Raw genomic sequence first — 17,973 nt, 5'->3', positions numbered from 1 at the left:
TTTTAAAGTAGCTAAGTAGAGTACTTAAGTACAAATAAAAGTACAGACTTGAAAATCTACTAAAAGTACCCAAAAATAACTACTTAATTATAGTAACTTGAGTATTTGTAATTAGTTACTTCCACCCCTGCCTCTGATACACAAATCAAAAGTTTTTGGACTTTTTCTCTGATCTTTGATTGTTGGATCATTTGAACATTTCTTGAAATAAGATGATGTGAGAAGTTTAGAGGAGTAAATCATGATTTGATGATGCTATTAACAACTCATAGACATGTGACATGTGACCAGCTACTCTGCTTTTTGTAAGATGTCAGAGGCCAGGAAGGTTGGAAAGCACAGGTTTACTCTTTATATGTTAGGCCTGTTATATTATCCATCAAGTAAAATCCAGGATGATATTTTGCTAAAGTAGAAATAAAAGTAGAATAAAAAGAAAATCCTCAAGTAAAGTACTAGTTATTTTCCAGCACTGCTTTACAACTACATTACAGTGTGTTATAAACAATATATTAAATGTTTGTATACTGCTAAGGGGTGGGGGTTAAAGTGAAGAGTTATGGTGCAGTACATTTTTCTCTTTGCTTTATTTTTAGTCTTCACACCAGCTTCATCTGATGAAATCTGGTCTAACAAGGCCAGTATGAATAATGTTGAATGTGTGCAAAGAGAAACATCCATAATCTATATGGATTTAAAAGTCTGCAAGAAGTACTAAGGTCCTTTAATTATGTAAAAGTACCAATACAATAGTGTTAAATACACTATGTTACAAAATAATGCAAAATCCTACTCAAGTAAAAGAACAGAAATATTGTCAACAAAATCTACTTCCAGTATGAGAAGTAAAAGTACTTGTATCATCAGTATAACTGATAAGATTACTAGATTGTTATCAATGTTGCATCAGTTATTGTGGAAGATGGTTGAGGTGGAGCTGGTTTTAACTGTTTTACATATAATTCAGTAGTTTAGTCCAGTGGTTCCCAACCCAGGGAATCTCCACAGTGGAAGTGAATGGTGACCAGTTTTCAAACCTAAAAAAAAAACCCCAACAGAATAAAAATATAAAATGCCTCTATACTGCTTGTCTGGTGTAATCCAAGTCTCCTAAAGTCCCAACATACCAAGTTGACTTAAAAATGTTATTTACACTATGTTTTTATCCTGAATCTTCACTGTAGATTCTTAGCTTTGGAGCCACAATCATGAGCACACTGTCTGAACTGTGTGTGTGTGTGGTGTGATAGTGTGCAAACAGCATGTTGGAACTTTAGGAGACTTGGAAAAAAGTAAATCTGAACATTATTTATAGCTATAATGGAGTAAAAAGGGAGATATTTTCCCTCTTCCTTCTTGAAATGTAGTGGAGTATTCATATAAAGTAGCATAAAATGGAAATACTCAAGTAAAATGCAAGTACCTCAAAACTGTACATGTACTTAGATACTTTCCACCACTGGATTGAAGGTCAGTATGTGCAGGGTTCAGCTGTATTCTCACAGTTTCTCAGTGAGGATTTGAAACATCTCGGGTGTGTAGAGAGGGATGTGACATGGTTTGGTCCTTTATAGCTTTATTCCCATGACATGTGTTCCTGCTGGGAGTTGATGTGGGTTAATGTCTGACAGAAAGAAAGCGCACATCACTCTGACATCAACACCTTTGAGGGAAACAAACCCCTCCACCTATATTTACAGACTGTAAATATGTGTGTGTGTGTGTGTGTCAGTGTGTGTCCACTGCACAACAAAGACATGAGAGAAAAGATGACACAGTTATCATACAAAAGTTCATAAAAGAAAAGAAAAGAGAAGGTGACGTCAGCTGGTGTGTAAACACGTGTATCTCACACTGTATGTATAAGACTAAACAGAAGAGCATTCTGGGTTTTCATCCGTTTATTCATATTAAAGGTAAGGGTCACTCATGATGCTCCAGTTACACAAACCAACCTCACTGAAGACTTGTTGAAAACATCCAGCATATGGTGTCTTTTAAAAGCCACACATTTCTTTTTAGCCTTTAACCCTCCAATCTCCTGACCCCTGCCCCACATTTTACTAATCCCTGCCCTCTTCAACTTACTGAGTCAGCAGCCTCCGCTGAAGTGCTGCTGCCACTTCATCTGGCAGACCACCACCAGCGTCTGTGTGTGTGCCAGTGGGGAAGTGATCCTAGCTCCCTGTGTGAGGAGTGCACTAAAGCTGGGGCCTTCCCAAACCCACGCTGCCTCTCATGATAGACCTTATCTGGGCCGACAGCCATTTCCCCTCCCTGCCTGCCTGCCTGCCGCCGCTCTCCAAGCTCCTCCTGGGCCATGGTCGGGTGTCGACACTGCTGAGCCGCCCGCAGGCTTAGATCCTCCCAGAGCTGCGAGCTCCACAGAGGCCTGAGCTGCTCTAAACCCACTTCTGCAGAGCACCAGTGGAAAGTAGATTTACTCACCAACCTCACTTACTGTAGGTCCAGTTTTGAGGTACTTGTACTTTACTTGAGTATTTTCATTTTATGCTACTTTATACTTCCACTCATCTGCGGTTATTTGACAGCTACAGTTTCTTTTCAGACTAAGAGTTGACTTACAACACTGTTTAAGAGTAAACCAGTGGTTGCCAAAATTTTCACTCCTTGTCATGTTTCAGATGTCTGTGAGTCATTACCAGTTACGGCCTCATTTTGGCTAACTGTCTATGCATTCTTATGTGTCTTTGTTTAGCATTGTTTAAACTCTCCTTAACCTACATGCATGGTATCTATTCATCCAGCACAAACTCTATATAAATCTGTAAGTCTGGCTTATCATTTTCCCAGTTATCCAAAGACTACTGCTGCCAAAACACGAGAACAATTAGATAATTGCTCAAAATATTATTATAGAACAGATTCACATTGTAAAAAATATTGTTTCACTACTTAGAAAAATGTAAGAAATAAAACTTTACATGTAAAGTGATTTTATCACAACTCTTTGGTTCTATGTATGCTTCTCACTCAACATTTGTTATAATCTACACACATGAACGAGGCAGTGTGTGAAAGCCCCACATCAGCACTTTCAGTGTGGCTTCTCAGCTCATCTCTACATGATGTATAAATAAAGTTATGTCACTATAAATAAAACATGCTTAGGATATTCACCAATGAAAAACAGACTACAGTTAACTTGACCCCTCCCGCCCCCATGGTTGAGTAAGCCAAAGCAAGGTTCCCAGCAGAACCTTGGTCAAATTTCTCATTTTCTGTTCCCTGTTCTTAGATATGCTAAGAGCTATGTTGAGAAGAAAACCAGGTTTTTAAGATAGTTAAAAGATGTTGCTGGAGGACCCGTAAAAGCAACATGTATTCACATCTTAAATTTGCTAGCTAGCTAATGTTTTTCTAACATTAACTAGCTAGCTACCTAACATTGTGTCTGAAATCACTCCCTCAGGCATTACTATGTAGTAAAGAAAAACACTTTCTAACACAACACAACTTGGCTCATTGCTGCTTTTTCTTTCAGTGCAGTGCATGATGGTATATACTGTTTGGTTAGTTGCTCTGTTCAAATGGAACTCTTGATCACTATACAGTGAGTAGAGAGTGATTTCAGAGACAGCAGTAGATTGGCTAGCTAGTTAGTATAATATCAGAGTGTGGTTACGCACACCCCTGAGAGCCACAGGCGACCTCTCGTAACACAGTCAGCTGCAGTATCCATTCAGCTCAAGAGCCAGGCCTGTTAGCGAAAGGTAATGCAGCTGTATCAGTGTGTTACATATGTCCCGTCCAACTAGAAGTGCATCCATGTGCACCAGGATTGAAGCTCAACTGGGGGGACTTCCACAACCAGAGAGATGGCACTGGAGGGACCTCACCACTGCCACCACTGTAACATCCGAGCGAGGTCTGAGGTTAACACCCACCCCTAAGAGCCAGTTCAAAATGTGAAGATTGGAGACTTGAACTAACAACCTCATGAAACACAGTCAGCTGCTGTGTCCACTCAGCTTAAGTACAGGCTTATTAGCACAGGGTCATGCAATTATATTAGTGTGTTACATAAGCTAACATTTTTCTAACATTAGCTATCAGATGGAAGTAGCTAGTTAACAATCAATGTAGATTAGCTAGGTAATTTGCTAGTGTTTTGCAGAGCAAAAGTCTGGCTAACTAGCTACCTAACAGTTGATGTAGAGAAGCTTGCTAGTTAGTTTGCATCTTGCCAACATTAGCTAACTGACTAGATTATATATAACTTAATTTCGTTTTTACAGGTCCCACAACAGAAATTCTTAACCATCTTCAAAAATTTTTTCAACATAGATGAGTCTAGCACATAGCATATTTAAGTAGCTACAGGAAATCAGGAAGGAAAAAAGTTGACTGAGCCTTCCACTATATCACTAAAAAGAAAAAAATAGAAAAATGTCCAAAAACTTTTAACAAATTTGTGTATAAGAACTTTGTTTAAACATCTCATGACTCCTTAGATTCAACTAGTGACCATTAAGAGGGACCCAACCCCTAGTTTGGGAACCACTGGACTGAATTAGTTAACTGTATATAAAGTAGTTCCACTCCACACTGAGCAGCTCCAGCAGTGAGAGGAGAGTTAGTGTGTCTGACACTGTGATACAGATGGCATCACTTTGGTAAGAGGAATTGAAATCCATAAACATTACGAGCTGCTCTCGCTTCTGTAGCTGCTCTCTCGTCTGCAGAAGAGAGGAAGTTTTGTCAGCCTTATGAAACACACTCTCGCACACACACACACTCAACAGTTTGAGTGTGTGTAGCCATCAGTTGATAATGTCCATCCCCCCTGTGAATGAAATACATGCCCTCACTTCCCTGTCTCCACTTTATCCCTGTCAGACAGATCACTTCCAGCATGAAGTGAAGAAACCTCCACATGCTTTTTCCTTTTTCTTTTTTTTTAACAGAGGCCACTGAGCAGTCAAGACACCACCAATTGAGTCAACACCTCGTTTTCTCATCTAATACATTCCCCTTTAGCTTAAAGCCTTGACATATCCAAATAAGGGCAAAAGCCACAGTTGTGAGCACCAATGAGGAGGTGGCAGACAGACAGACAGACATACGGGCCTGTGTGTCCTTGTGAGTGTGAAAATGAAGGGCGTGCTTGGCTTCGCCTCGTTCAGATGCTGCTACGGTGTTTCATGTGTAGAGGAGAGCGCATGGGCGGAAGCTGAAAGCCTTCCTGACAACGCCTGTGGTCGTGGAAGTCTTGCAGCAATGAGAACCAGTTCTCAGTTTTGTTTTTACTTCACAGCTCTCGTGAAATGACTTCACCTGCATGTCATCTGAAGAGGAAAGAGCTTCAAATCACACAGAAAAAAATGTTAAAATACCACTTTTGTATGGAATTGTTCTGTTTTACATGGCAGAACAGAGGTAAAAGTGAAGTATGAGATGCACTCCTCTACACATGCACTCAGTTCTACAGTGAGCTTCAAACCCACATGGAGGCGTTCACACTGACTCTTGTGGTTTATTTCTCATTTGATTATAAACTGTCTCCAACCGCCGTAGGTAGATTCTCAGTTCAAAATGTCTCTGTTCCGCTTGTGGTGGAAAAAAATATGAGAAATATGTAACATTATGTACATTTCAGTAATAATTGTAATTATTGAATTGATAATTGTAATAATAATTGATCTGAATGATTTTCAGGTCAGTTTTTGAGTCCTTTTTAAAACTGCAAAGACATTGGTTGCTCATTATGGAGAACTGGGACAAAATCATATTTTTAGAGGGGTTTTTTTGCTGGAAAATATATTTTAAAAGATCAAAATCCCTGTAATGTCAACATGATTTTTTTTAATGTAGATGTCAACTCTGTCAGATGGAAAATCTGGAGTTGATGGAGACGTCTTAAAGAGTTGACAAAATGTTACATTTTTTTCATTTCACAGCATGGTTGAAGTTAGTAGCCATTTAATTTTATAATTCTCTTAATGCTAACCAAAATACAAATTTTTAAACCATAATTCTAATTTAGCTTTGATTTAGAAGGACTACAGAATCGACATGTTTGGTTAAAACACATCTGATAGCAATATTAGTTAATGAATTTGTCTAAATACAGAAAGTTTACCAGTGCTTGAGCAGGATTCCCGCTTTTTTTTAAACCAGGAAGTTAGACAGGGGAGTTTAGGGTGTAGCTAACCCTTTTTATGAATGATTAAAAAATATTTTTAAAAATCTGATGAAGCTGATGGAAATCTGGGACACAACTTTAAAGTGCCAACATTTTTTTTAAATTTTTTTTTTAAGTATATTTAGTAGGTCATTTGAGATTTTGAAGGCTTTTAGCACATTTTTTAATTGTTTAAAGTTGTGAATTCTTGTCTGGTACAAGGGTGTTTTCTGACATTAAGCAAGTTTAGAAATTAAAAGAATTATAGCAAATCAAAAACATTTAATATAAACTATATTTCATATAGACATGATTTGTCCTGATTCTCAAAAATGGGTGTTGTACCACTTTGCAATAAGACTACCTTTATAAATAATTATAGTTGGTTGTGTGAAGTTATTAATTGGGTTGTAAACATTCTATGAATCATACTTCATAAGCTGTTACAACACATTAGAAAAAAGGGCAACAGTGACCTGTTGCTTGCCAAATAGTGAGCCGACATTTATCTGTATAGTTAAGCTGTAGATCTCGTTGCTCACTCAGTCAGCTTCATCAATAAGCTTCATAAGTTAGCAGCATATAACCACTGTCAGAATGTCTTAACAGTCAAAAAGTTTCATTTGCATATCAAATAAACATGTCAAATTAGCTGATTCATACATGAAGGCTTTGGTAATATTGTTAACTTTGATATTTTCATGCACTGTTTTATGCTTTACATTAAGGCTCCCTTTGCCAGTTATAAATGTTCATTAGTAAGATTAAATAGCAGTGAGCAGTAATTGGGTCATGCCAAATTGTGAGCCCATGTCAATGTCAGAAAAAGATCATGTAAGAATGTAAGAAAAGATAAAATATTTATAAGGGTGGTATTATTGCAAAGTGGTAACAAGATATTTACTTGAACAAAGTGGCAGACTGTGAACTAAAGTGTGTTTCATATGTTGAAATAAAGAGGAGACGCAGATCCTTACTTGTCAAATGGATGACAGTCAGACTTACAGGCACCTGACAGACACACGTGTTGGGTATCAAATTAAATGGTGTCTGGTTGGTTGGTTTCAGCTTCATACAGCTGCACATGCAAGAGGTTTTTTTTTATTATTATAGCTGTGTTTGGAGACGGAAGAAGATGATTCCAGGACAAACAGCCAATCACATGTCCCACGTACAGTCTCAGTGTCTCTGTCTCCTTCAGCTGCATGTTGTCTGTGTCACACAAACAGAATAAGAACCACAGTGTCCACACAGCCACTACACCGTCCTGTGTGAGTTCAGTAGAATCAGAACAGTGTGCTGCTTAGTACAACATTCATCACACTACAAATAAATGTCACTCCTGCAGCATTTCCAGATGAACATATGAAGTGCTTCATGTGGTTTTAAAGGTGAAATGTAACAAAATTTGGGTGAGCATTCCTATGGAAACAGTATTAATGTTAAAAATATTAATACAGGACCTCCACAGGAATGCTCAGTTCATACAGTATATTCACAATGTAAACATGTACAGTATACATTAACAGTGTTGAGGGAGCTAATAATTACTGGCACTTGAACTACTGCAAAACTACCCATTGGTGACATATAGTGTTTTCAACTAAAGCTATACTTTAAAAAAAAAAGTATTTTAAACCACTGTAAAGAAAAAAAAAGGATCAAATGTTAATGTGCATGTGATATGAAATTATGAGAAAATATAATACAAATACGTTACATGCCAGCACAATAAAAAACTCTGCTGAGTTTATTGCAAGACGTTCCAACTTATTAACAGGTCATACATATAGCCAAATTATAAAAAACTCCATTAATCATGAGAAAGTGAAGGAATGTCAGCTTTGGTTTTGTATGCAGGGTCCATCAGTCAGACACGTGTATCATGCCAAGTAGGATTACTCAGTCAGCCAGGTAACTTCTAAAATAGAATGCAACAGCTTCTTAGAACATTTGAAAATCAATGACACCTATTTTTTTTTTCAAGTTTTGTCTTACAAAATGAGATTCAGATCATTTTGCTCATGCACTACACAAAGGTGAAGAGTGTGGCTGTTCCTGCCTCCTTCACAAGGCCGGGCAAAGGGGGTTCAGTTACAGTTGAGAAGTAATGCTGATTCAAGGTCAGGTTTAGTTTTTTAGACCAGGAAACACTGCTGGAGTTTCACAGGAAAACCATGCTGCAGAATCAAGAGTTACAAAAAACAAACAAAATGCCTCATTGTGCTCCTCTGGTGTAATCCAAATCTCCTAAAGCCCCAACACGCCAAGGTGACTTGAAAGACTTCATTTACTCCATGTTTTCAGCCTCTGTGGTGTGACAGTGTGCACATGCAAGTGAATGGCATGTTGTGTCTTTAGGAGACTTGGACTACACAAGACAAGCAGTATGGAGGCATATTATGTTCTTTTTTTGTTGTTTTTTACATTTGAAAACTGGTCACCATTCACTTCCATTGTTTGGGAGATTCTGCAACACTGTTTTCCTGAGAAACTCCAGCAGTGTTTTGTGGACTAAAAACTAAACCCAACTTTCAGTCAGGATAAGGGCGAGTAGATAATGATTGACTATTCAATTTTGGGTGAACTATCCCTTTAACTACACAGAAAATGGCAAAAAAGTAATTTACTACTTGAGTCATTATAAATCTGAATGTAGTTGGCAGCAACCTACTGAGAGCTCTTGTTTAAGTACATGAAGATGACTCCTCTCAAACACTGCACGTGTCCTAAACATTGTTAAGGATAACACTAAGGTGTCTGAATGTCAACTCATTCCATTGTGACTCTTACTCTTTATGTTGCAGCAGTCATGAAAGATTAAACAGATAAAGAGCCGTACACTTCTGATGTAATGATAAAATAGTAAGACATGGGATGACTGGAGGAGCAGGGCAAGAATTAAAAAAAAATGGACAAGACAATTAACTTAAAAATGAAATAGGATGAAATAAAATAGGAGGAGACAATGCATGGGCTGACATTAATGAAAGGCTTTGCGAGTGAATGTTTTTTTCCGTTCGTGCAGCAGGTTCCACAGTTGCTGTGTGGTGTTTGACTTTGACCTCTGAACTTGGTGGAAACCACCTTTGCTTTAATAACTGTGCTTCTGCATTCTAGCCATTCTAGTTAGCTTGGTGAGAAATTTATCACAGGAAATTATGATCGATGAATAATGCATTTAAAGAGCGAAATTAAAAAATTCTCAGGACAGCCCCACTGACAGAGAGAGTTTATCACTTGGATCAGAACTTGGCCTCTGTCTCAGGGCCAGTTTCCTAAAATCCATGCATCAGCTACCTCACAATGACTGAGCCTCAGCGATCTGTTAATACAGATGTATATCAGTTCCTCCAGGGAGCTGTTACGATCACAACAATTAACGCAAATTTATCCGACTCCTGTGAATTTTGCATAACCTTGCAATTTTGTCCAACCCCTGCAACTTTTCAGAAAATTTGACCAATCATTGTAGTTTCAATCACAGCAGTCCCCTTGGCAAAAATCATATATTTACGTCTCAATGAGCCAACTCAGTGTTTTATTACTTACTATTTTGTTGTATTTTTATTTTATTTTTTTAATTTTGTCACAGATACTGAAGAGGTTTATCACTGTTATTACACTTCTCTGCTTTTTTTTTTCTTTTCTTATTCTTTATAATTTTGTACTGGTTTTGAGTTTGAGCTCCAAAAACATTTTTGCTTAATGATGGAATAACCCTCAAGTGAACTTCTTCATTACATTTAAAGCATATTTTCATAGAATTTTTGTAATCTTGAGCCTTTTTGTTGAGGTTAGATAGAACACTCAGAGCACAGTGTGGTTTCATTCTCACTGGAACAAGTTGCCTTTGATTCTTAATGCATTATACAAAAAAATATGAAAAAGAATTGTAAAATCTCAACTTTTTTTTTGCAATTTTCACTTGTTCCTGCATTTTCTTTGAAAAAAAAAAAAACACTTCAACATCCCAACATGCATTGCAATTTTTTTTAGAAAAGCCACTGTGATATCAGGCATTTTAAGATGCAACAACCCTCCCAAAAAGCCTGTGAAGTCCTGGAGGGACTGGTACATATAAATATATACATGTAATGTAAATATGTGCAAACTGCTGGGTTGAGGTTTTCCATTAATCTCTCACTAACACTGTTACAACCTGTCTTTAGTGGAAACCTGGGCAGTGTCACAGCCTACAAAGGGCCATGAAACAAATCTGCATGTTCCACTTCTACACATCCTGCAATACACAACACCTTATTACCATATTGTTGCAGGCAGAGAATGTAGTGACGCACAACTATTGTACATCTCTTAAGGAGGTATATGACCTAGTTAGTCATAGTATGTTTGTATGTATGTCGTCGTAGAGATACTGTAGATAAGAAATGATTTTATCATCATTACGAACAATGTCTTGCTTTCCCATCTTTCCCTTCATGATCCATTGTATTCAGTCCAGAAAAGTAAAGTGAGAAATGTTCCTGTGTACATGAAAGTGGGACAGCTTTCCTGCGGATCATATTACAGAATCATTTCCCTTTTTAAAAAATATATTATTGTGGTGGCAAACTCTGATCACTCATATATGTAAGTCTTTTGAATTCCTTCCATATACATCATTCAATGCTCCACATCTGAGGCTCATCATTGTGAATTTAATTTTCTCACAGTATGTATGAGGGGTGTGTGCACTTTTTTTTTTTTTTTTTAGAATGTGCACTCAGCCAGCCGTGAGCTGGTTGTATGATTGAGGACGCTGAGATTAAAAAAAAAAACATCTGCTTCACTTCACTAAACCATAACCTCAGTTGTTTTTTTTTTCAAAGAGCAGTTTCACTAACCGTGTTTTTGCAACAAAATATCAGCGGCAGGTGCCCGTGCAATGAAACGCTCCTTTAATAAGACAAGAGTGAGAGCTCACTGTGCTCACTTACAGAGATTTAAAGTGTATGATCCTGATCCATCAGGGTACAGTGAAATTACAGAACGCCAAGACTCTCTGGCAATAAACAAATATAGTTTCTTCTGACACAGTAATATAAGCCACCAATAGAGTGCTAGAACTGAACAGTATCTGCCACACACAGCAGCAGCACAGGATGCAAACATATAAGCCTGAGCAGATATTACAGGATATTGTACAGTGAAACAGAAGCCACAGCCATATGTGAAACTAGAAAGTACTTAAAATTTAACTGGAGAAGCTATTCGAGACACACAGTAGATGAAGATCATGCAACTGGGCTTTACACCACCAATAGTTTGGTTTATGGTTCCCCCTACTGGCAACCTTTGGTACTGCATATAATTTTGCCGTTCAGTAAAACCACCATCTTGTGGCCAAAATGAATAACTACAGGGGTTTCATTAGTCTTATTCAGTTCCCCCTTTCTGGTGTTTCAGGTCAGTTGCTAGTTCAGTAATAAAACACTACGGTAATGAGTCAATATGAGAACAAGACTCATGAGGATGTAGATCGGGGGGTAATTATTTTTCAAAGGGGGCCACATGAGAAACTGATCAGGCTGCTAAGGGCCAGACACAAATGATATAAGCTCCTAATAATGGCCAAATCTCTACTAATAGAAAATATAAAAGACACAGTTCAATATCATTATCAATGAACACAGCACTGACCCCTTTCAAAATAAAGCTCTGATAACAGTTTAATAGTAAGCAAAATGCTGCTGATTGTCTTTGGTAGACTTTTAATGTTTGGTATTTCCATGATGGCCTTGCAGGTCACATGGAACCTTTCAATGCGCTGCATCTGGCCCTTGGGCCCTATTTTGCCCAGGTCTGCTGTAGGCCAACATGTTTTCTAAAGATTTTTTTAGGCTTTTGCCTTTATTTGTATAGGGACAGCTGAAGATATGCCAGGAAAGGGGGTAGAGAGAGGGGGAATGACATGCAGCAAATGGGCCATACACGGGAATCAAACCAGCAACCGCTGCAGAGGACCCACAGCCTCAGTACATGGTGTGAACGCTCCACCAAATGAATTACAGGAGCACCCCAGGCCAACATGTTTTAATGGATCTTTTTCACAGCAGCCATACTGACATGAAATAGTAAACAGAGGTGTTATTGATGATACTGTTCCTTTCAGGACAAACAAAGTCAGAGTACTGGTGTTGTGCTTGTTGGCTCACTGGAAGTGCTCTGCTACACTAAATGGAACCAGCCCTTCATTAGTATCCTTGGTAACACCTGTGTTTACTCTACTATGTCATATCAATATTGCTGCTGTGAAAAAGGTGTATTCTGTATAGTACAGGCCCTCTGGAACCTGCCTAAGGACTGCAGATGTAAATTAGCATTTTTGCTAACTCTGGCATATTTACATCATGTTTTATACACTGGTGTTCATTAAGCTGCTCTGTCCCTGTTAAATAAATACATTTACTGGAAGCAGTGGCATTCCTGTTTTAAACACCACTGGTGATTTATTTGCGGATGGTTTATTTCTGTCATACATCAATCTGGTTGAGAAATTTAATTAGGTAGGAAAGGGACATTTCTGGAAGTACTTACAGATAAAAAGTCGTACAATGTAGCTGATAACACAATTACAGACTATCTCAAACTACCACCAGAAAACCATAAGGCTGCACAATTTTAAAAATAACTTCCTCCCTTACATGTCATATGTCTGTTAATGTGAAACTGATTTGAAAAAAAGATCTTGGGGGAGAAACTGAAGGTAACAAATGGTCTAAACTGGTGTCAGGATGTGGCAAATATGTGAAAGAGGCGAGGGGGAAGCTCACACAATGTAAGGTACTGCATAGATATTATCACACACCATTACAACTCTATAATAATTGTTAAAAAATAATATGTGTTGGAAATGTAAAACTGAAGCAGGAACTTTCCTGCACTGTATATGTGAATGTAGTTTGGTCGTCCCATACTCAATTAGAGTATTATAAAGTTAAAGTAGTTGGTTTGGCTCAGAAATCCCTTTAAGTCAAAAGTTGTGTTTACTGGGGGACCAGTCGCAAATACCAAACATATCCAAGTGCATTTTCTGTTATTACTGTCTAATAACCATTTGTCTTGTTATTTTAAGACACTGTAAGGCAACAAAGGCCCAGGAATGGAAAGAATGGGTTAATGCAATGGTGGAAATAGCATTTTATAAATGTATGCTCAGTAGAATAAACGGCGACCAGGAGGAGGGCGTACCTAGTGGGACCAGTTCTGGACTCACATCAAAATGGAAGATAGGCCTACATAATTCTGAACTTGTTCTGTGACTATGTGATTCTGTGGATTAATGTATGAGGATATATGTCTGACAGTTTGTTTTCTTCTAGACTTATTTGTTAATTTTTCTATACATACTGGAGTCTACCTCCATAATATAAAAAAATGTGCCTTGTGTTCTTGTATGAAAATTAATATGTATGCCATGTACCAAGCCTTTTCAAAGACCAATAAAAACTTGAATTAAAAAGAAAAAAAAAAAGAATTCCCCACCTTACAGCCAGGCCAGTGGCTAAATGCTCACATCAACATACCAAGATACTCATAAAGACAAACATGCTGATGTTTAGCAGGTAAACTGCTGACTGGCTGTGAAAAAGGTTTGAACCAAACTTCAAAGAAACAACACAAAAGTTGAGACATGTCAGTCAGGACTGAAGTGGTGGACTAATTGAACAATATTGCCATCCCTGGAGCTACAGCAGCATGGTTAAAAACAACTTCCACAGATTTAATTTAAAATGGTGTTTTGTGTTTCTTACAGCTGCCGTTTTTAGGGACATTTTCTGGGGAATTTCAAGGGTTAGGGAAAGTATCTGACACTGGCAGACCCACTGTCTACTGAATAACACACTGCTTTGATACTCACTACAACTGCTTAGACCAAGAAGATGCAAACTTGTGGTCCTTCATGGTATACATCACTATCTCTGAACAAACCCACTGTATTTGCAGCATTTGAATAAGAAAGTGATTTTATGACAATTACTCGCATTTCTTATAAAACTGAACTTTATTTTTACACAATTATTCAAAATAATAATAAAAAAAAAATCCATCTTTTCTCCCCTGTAAGCCCCCATGCTAATATTTCTAATCACAACAAAAGACAAAAATTAAACAGTTGGAGAGCAGTTCATAAGACATTACAGAAAATGTAGTCCCACCATTGTTACTTTTTCCTGGAGTTGGTGCTGCAGTATGAAACTGCTCTGGTGTGGGTTTATGTCTTCACTGCTGTATCTCTGGATTTGTAGATCACTCCTCTGCTTTTCAGCTCTCTCACCACACCTTCAGAGGAGGAGAAAAATGTTAGCAACGTCAGCAGAAGGTTGTAAAGTTAATGTAATACTCAGTCACTAAGGAGAGAATTCCAGTCAAGAAAAAAAAACAAAAAAAACAAATGTTCACTGTGTGTGAATTGGTACAGTGAGACAGTACAGTTAGATGCAGTGTACCTGGAGGTAGTCGTCCTGTCACTGACACTGCATAAACACCAGGCTTGAAGTTTCCTGTAGGATGAGAAAAAAATACACCCAATTTTATGAGTCACAAAATTGAAAATGACGAATGACAATATTTAAAACATACAGGACATGACCAAGATTTTTTTCAACAGCATTGGGTCATATCCATTTTAAAGCTGAATTAATCTGAAGGGGAAAAAAAGAGCTCTGCTGACAGCCTTTTCCAACAGGGAACCGCTCTTACAAACCAACTATTGTTCTCTCTTGCTCAGCCAGACTTGTCATTTTACCTTGAAGAACACGAGCATTGCTGTTTTACCACTACCTCCATCTGTTAGATGTTTGTGTCATTGTGTGACTTTCATGTTTTAAATGTCCAGATTCACCAAAGTCACACAATAACAAAAATAAACTAACAAATTGAACTAGGGATGCACTGATACAACTTTTTTTCAGACCGAGTACACGTACTTTTAAAACATGTTTTATTTTCACTGATGGTCACTTTCTAAATGTAACAAATCATTGTTGCTGTTTCCTGCTGCTAATGTAACCATAGTTACTATACACATTACATTTTTAGGTTATTTGTAGTAAGTTACTTTACTGATTTTGTGATCCTTATTAAGCTGTGCAGTTTACTGTGTATGTTTCAGTATAATAATTTCACAACATTATTATGGACTTGAAGAATTAACTTTACTATTATAAATGATGTTATATATGATAATTATTTCATTATCATTTACAGCATTTTAACTAGTATTTTAATAACACATTTACATGTGTAATATTTCAGTTTCTTCTTCATGTCTCTTGTCTAAGAGCTAATTAGTTCCTACCTGTCATTGTTTAGGGGGGACAGGTATGAGTGTGGTGCCATGTGCAACTTCAAAGAGTGAAATTATGTGTACTGTGCTGTCAGGACATTTTGGTGAAGATTAAGTACACAAAGAGAAGTTGCAAGCGACCAGTGGCAGGACTTACACCAGCAGTGTGCATTCAGTGGCTCAGACTATTTTCATGGTTGAGTAATTAGTTGATTATTTTCTTGATTAATCCATTAACAGTTGTTTATAAAATATCAGAAAATGGTGAAAAGTGTTGATCAGTGTTTCCCAAAGCCCACAATGTTGTCTTCAATATCTTGTTTTGCCCACAAGATATTCAGTTTACTGTCATAAAGGAGTAAAGAAACCAGAAAACATTCACAGCTGGAAACATTGGATTTTTACTGTTTTTCTTCAAAAATTATCCAATTATGATTAATTGATTATCAAAATAATTGGTGATTCATTTAATAATCAATTAACCATTGCAGCTCTAGACCAATCTATTGATAAGTACCTCATACAACCAAAAACTTCAAAATTATCCAAATTATTCCTTTAATGGGGCACACATCCTTACCTATCCTTTGCCATTTAGCGACCCAGCTGTCCTCAGGACTCATCATGGCGATCACACTGTCGACATACAGACAGACAATAATGATTAACATAAAAAAAACAACAACAATCCAATCCAGTTTAAAGTTTTTGAATGAGAAATGTTTAACAGTGTTTACCCATCAAATGAGGAACTTGTGCATTCATAAACCATCTCTCTGTTCCCCTTCATCTGGAGGTACGACTCACAGTTATCACAGCCATCATATTCAAACTGGTCAATGGTCTGAAGAAGAGGAGGAGATGGTGAGTTGGTAACAGATTATATGAATCCAGGACAAAAACACTGCAATATCACATGTAATATCACATACAGATGACTTTAAACACCAACAGGAAGCGTTGGTTCTAAAACGTTTCAATTGAGTGTACTAAAACTAGTCAGGTCAAGTAATCAACTGTTATCAACTATGTGAAAATGTATTTCGGTCTGCAGTAAGGTTAGGAGTTTAACCAAACATACGTGACGGCTTTCGAGAGGACGAACAAACTATGGCCAGTGCCTTGTTGTAAGAGAGCAGACAAAGAGTTCAATCAGTCTTTTTGACTTATTAGTGAATAAAAGTCATCCTGAATACATCGTTGTAAAGTTTTAGTTCATATATGAGACACAGCAGAGGGAAGACACTGCGCAGAAAGAAGCTAGCCTACATGTTAGCACAGACGTTAGCTTCAGTGTTTCTTGTCGGTTTACCTTCACTAAAGAACACAGAAGACACGCCCGCAGATGGCGAAGGTCTTTGGGAACCGTTTCCAATGCCATTACGTTAAGCGCCCACAGAAAATACTTAAATAACACTGAATTATCAGACAGATTAATGTTATGAATGTGTTCCAGTCGCTGAGGTATTACGTCACGATCTGTGAGGACCTACACAGTGCACAGAGGCGTCCCTATTTTGTGCCTGTATATAAATAATTCCATCACGTTAATGTGAAATAATCATCTTAGTTACAGGAATTATGCTTGAATTGTTTAATGTAGTCACACATCTTATGTGTGTTCCACTATGCCCAGAAACCTCTCTTGAATATACTTAAGTGGGATTGTTATTGTTATTTTTGGCCATCAAAGGACCAATGAAAAACTTTGATTATAGGCCACAAAAACAATACATGTTCAAATTCAAACGTAAAGACATGTAATGGATTGGTGTAAGAATGAATTATGGGTTGATTTTTATTTTATTTATTTATTGTTTAAAAAACATTAGTGAGTTTATTGCAAAGATGTAGGCATTTACACAAATGCAATAGGTATTAAAAAGAGCAATAGCTATATGGACTAAATCATACAGTATCAGTAATGAATACAAATAATCAATAATAAACACAAAAAACAAACAAACAAATAAATAAAAACATACAAAGGTTTTTCATGAATTAGGTCATTTTGTAATAATACATGCCTGTAACTTTAATCCAGGTAATGTTTGGACAATCTGGCTCCCTGTTGGTCCTGGGCTGGTCCTGTTCATTCATTGACTTTCCCTTGATTATACTGTTGATAATGCTGCCATGATTATCTCCCTAATAGAGCCTTTTGATCCACTAACTCTCCCGGTTTTCTTCTGGACCAGACATTCCTTAATTATCCTTACGTTGAACAAAAATCTGTTTTTACCTGATTCCATTACCATTTAATTATGAACATATTCAGATAATTTAAAACGTTTTATTTTTCCCTCTTTGTAGTTTTTGACTATTTAGCTGTATGTATTTTAAATGAGCTGGTCTTATGTGATCTGTACTCTTATTTTATTTTATTAATTTTAAACTACAGTGTTGTTATATCGCTTATTGCTGCAAGTAAGTCTCTATTTTGTATACTTTGATTTGTTTATAATTTGAATTATCATTATTATTATTTTATTAGCTCTGGCATTATAGTGAACCATATGTTAAATCATTTTTCTCT

At 37.2% G+C, this 17,973-nt stretch overlaps 1 protein-coding gene across 1 annotated transcript; it reads right to left on the bottom strand.

Moving 5' to 3' along the window:
* Positions 1-14,134: 14,134 nt before the first annotated feature.
* supt4h1 (SPT4 homolog, DSIF elongation factor subunit) lies at positions 14,135-16,929 on the bottom strand. Its single transcript, XM_084730684.1, has 5 exons — positions 16,750-16,929; positions 16,175-16,281; positions 16,018-16,073; positions 14,599-14,652; positions 14,135-14,431 (listed from the first exon to the last, which is right to left on the bottom strand). Exons 1-5 carry the CDS (start codon positions 16,816-16,818, stop codon positions 14,364-14,366), a joined length of 354 nt encoding a protein of 117 aa, XP_084586810.1. The 5' UTR covers positions 16,819-16,929; the 3' UTR covers positions 14,135-14,363.
* Positions 16,930-17,973: the final 1,044 nt, after the last annotated feature.

Source organism: Lutjanus erythropterus, chromosome 11, assembly GCF_056507025.1.
Source record: "Lutjanus erythropterus isolate fLutEry1 chromosome 11, fLutEry1.hap2, whole genome shotgun sequence".
Lineage (NCBI taxonomy): Eukaryota > Metazoa > Chordata > Actinopteri > Lutjaniformes > Lutjanidae > Lutjanus > Lutjanus erythropterus.
Note: the sequence above shows the minus strand (reverse complement) of the source record. Positions and strands in the feature narration are given on the sequence as shown.

Coding starts and splice junctions, on each gene's coding strand:
- supt4h1 (XM_084730684.1), bottom strand. CDS start 16,818: ATGGCATTGGAAACGGTTCCCAAAGACCTTCGCCATCTGCGGGCGTGT. Junction 16,282..16,749: donor TTCTGTGTTCTTTAGTGAAG/GTAAACCGACAA, acceptor CCTCTTCTTCAG/ACCATTGACCAGTTTGAATA. Junction 16,074..16,174: donor ACAAGTTCCTCATTTGATGG/GTAAACACTGTT, acceptor GTATGTCGACAG/TGTGATCGCCATGATGAGTC.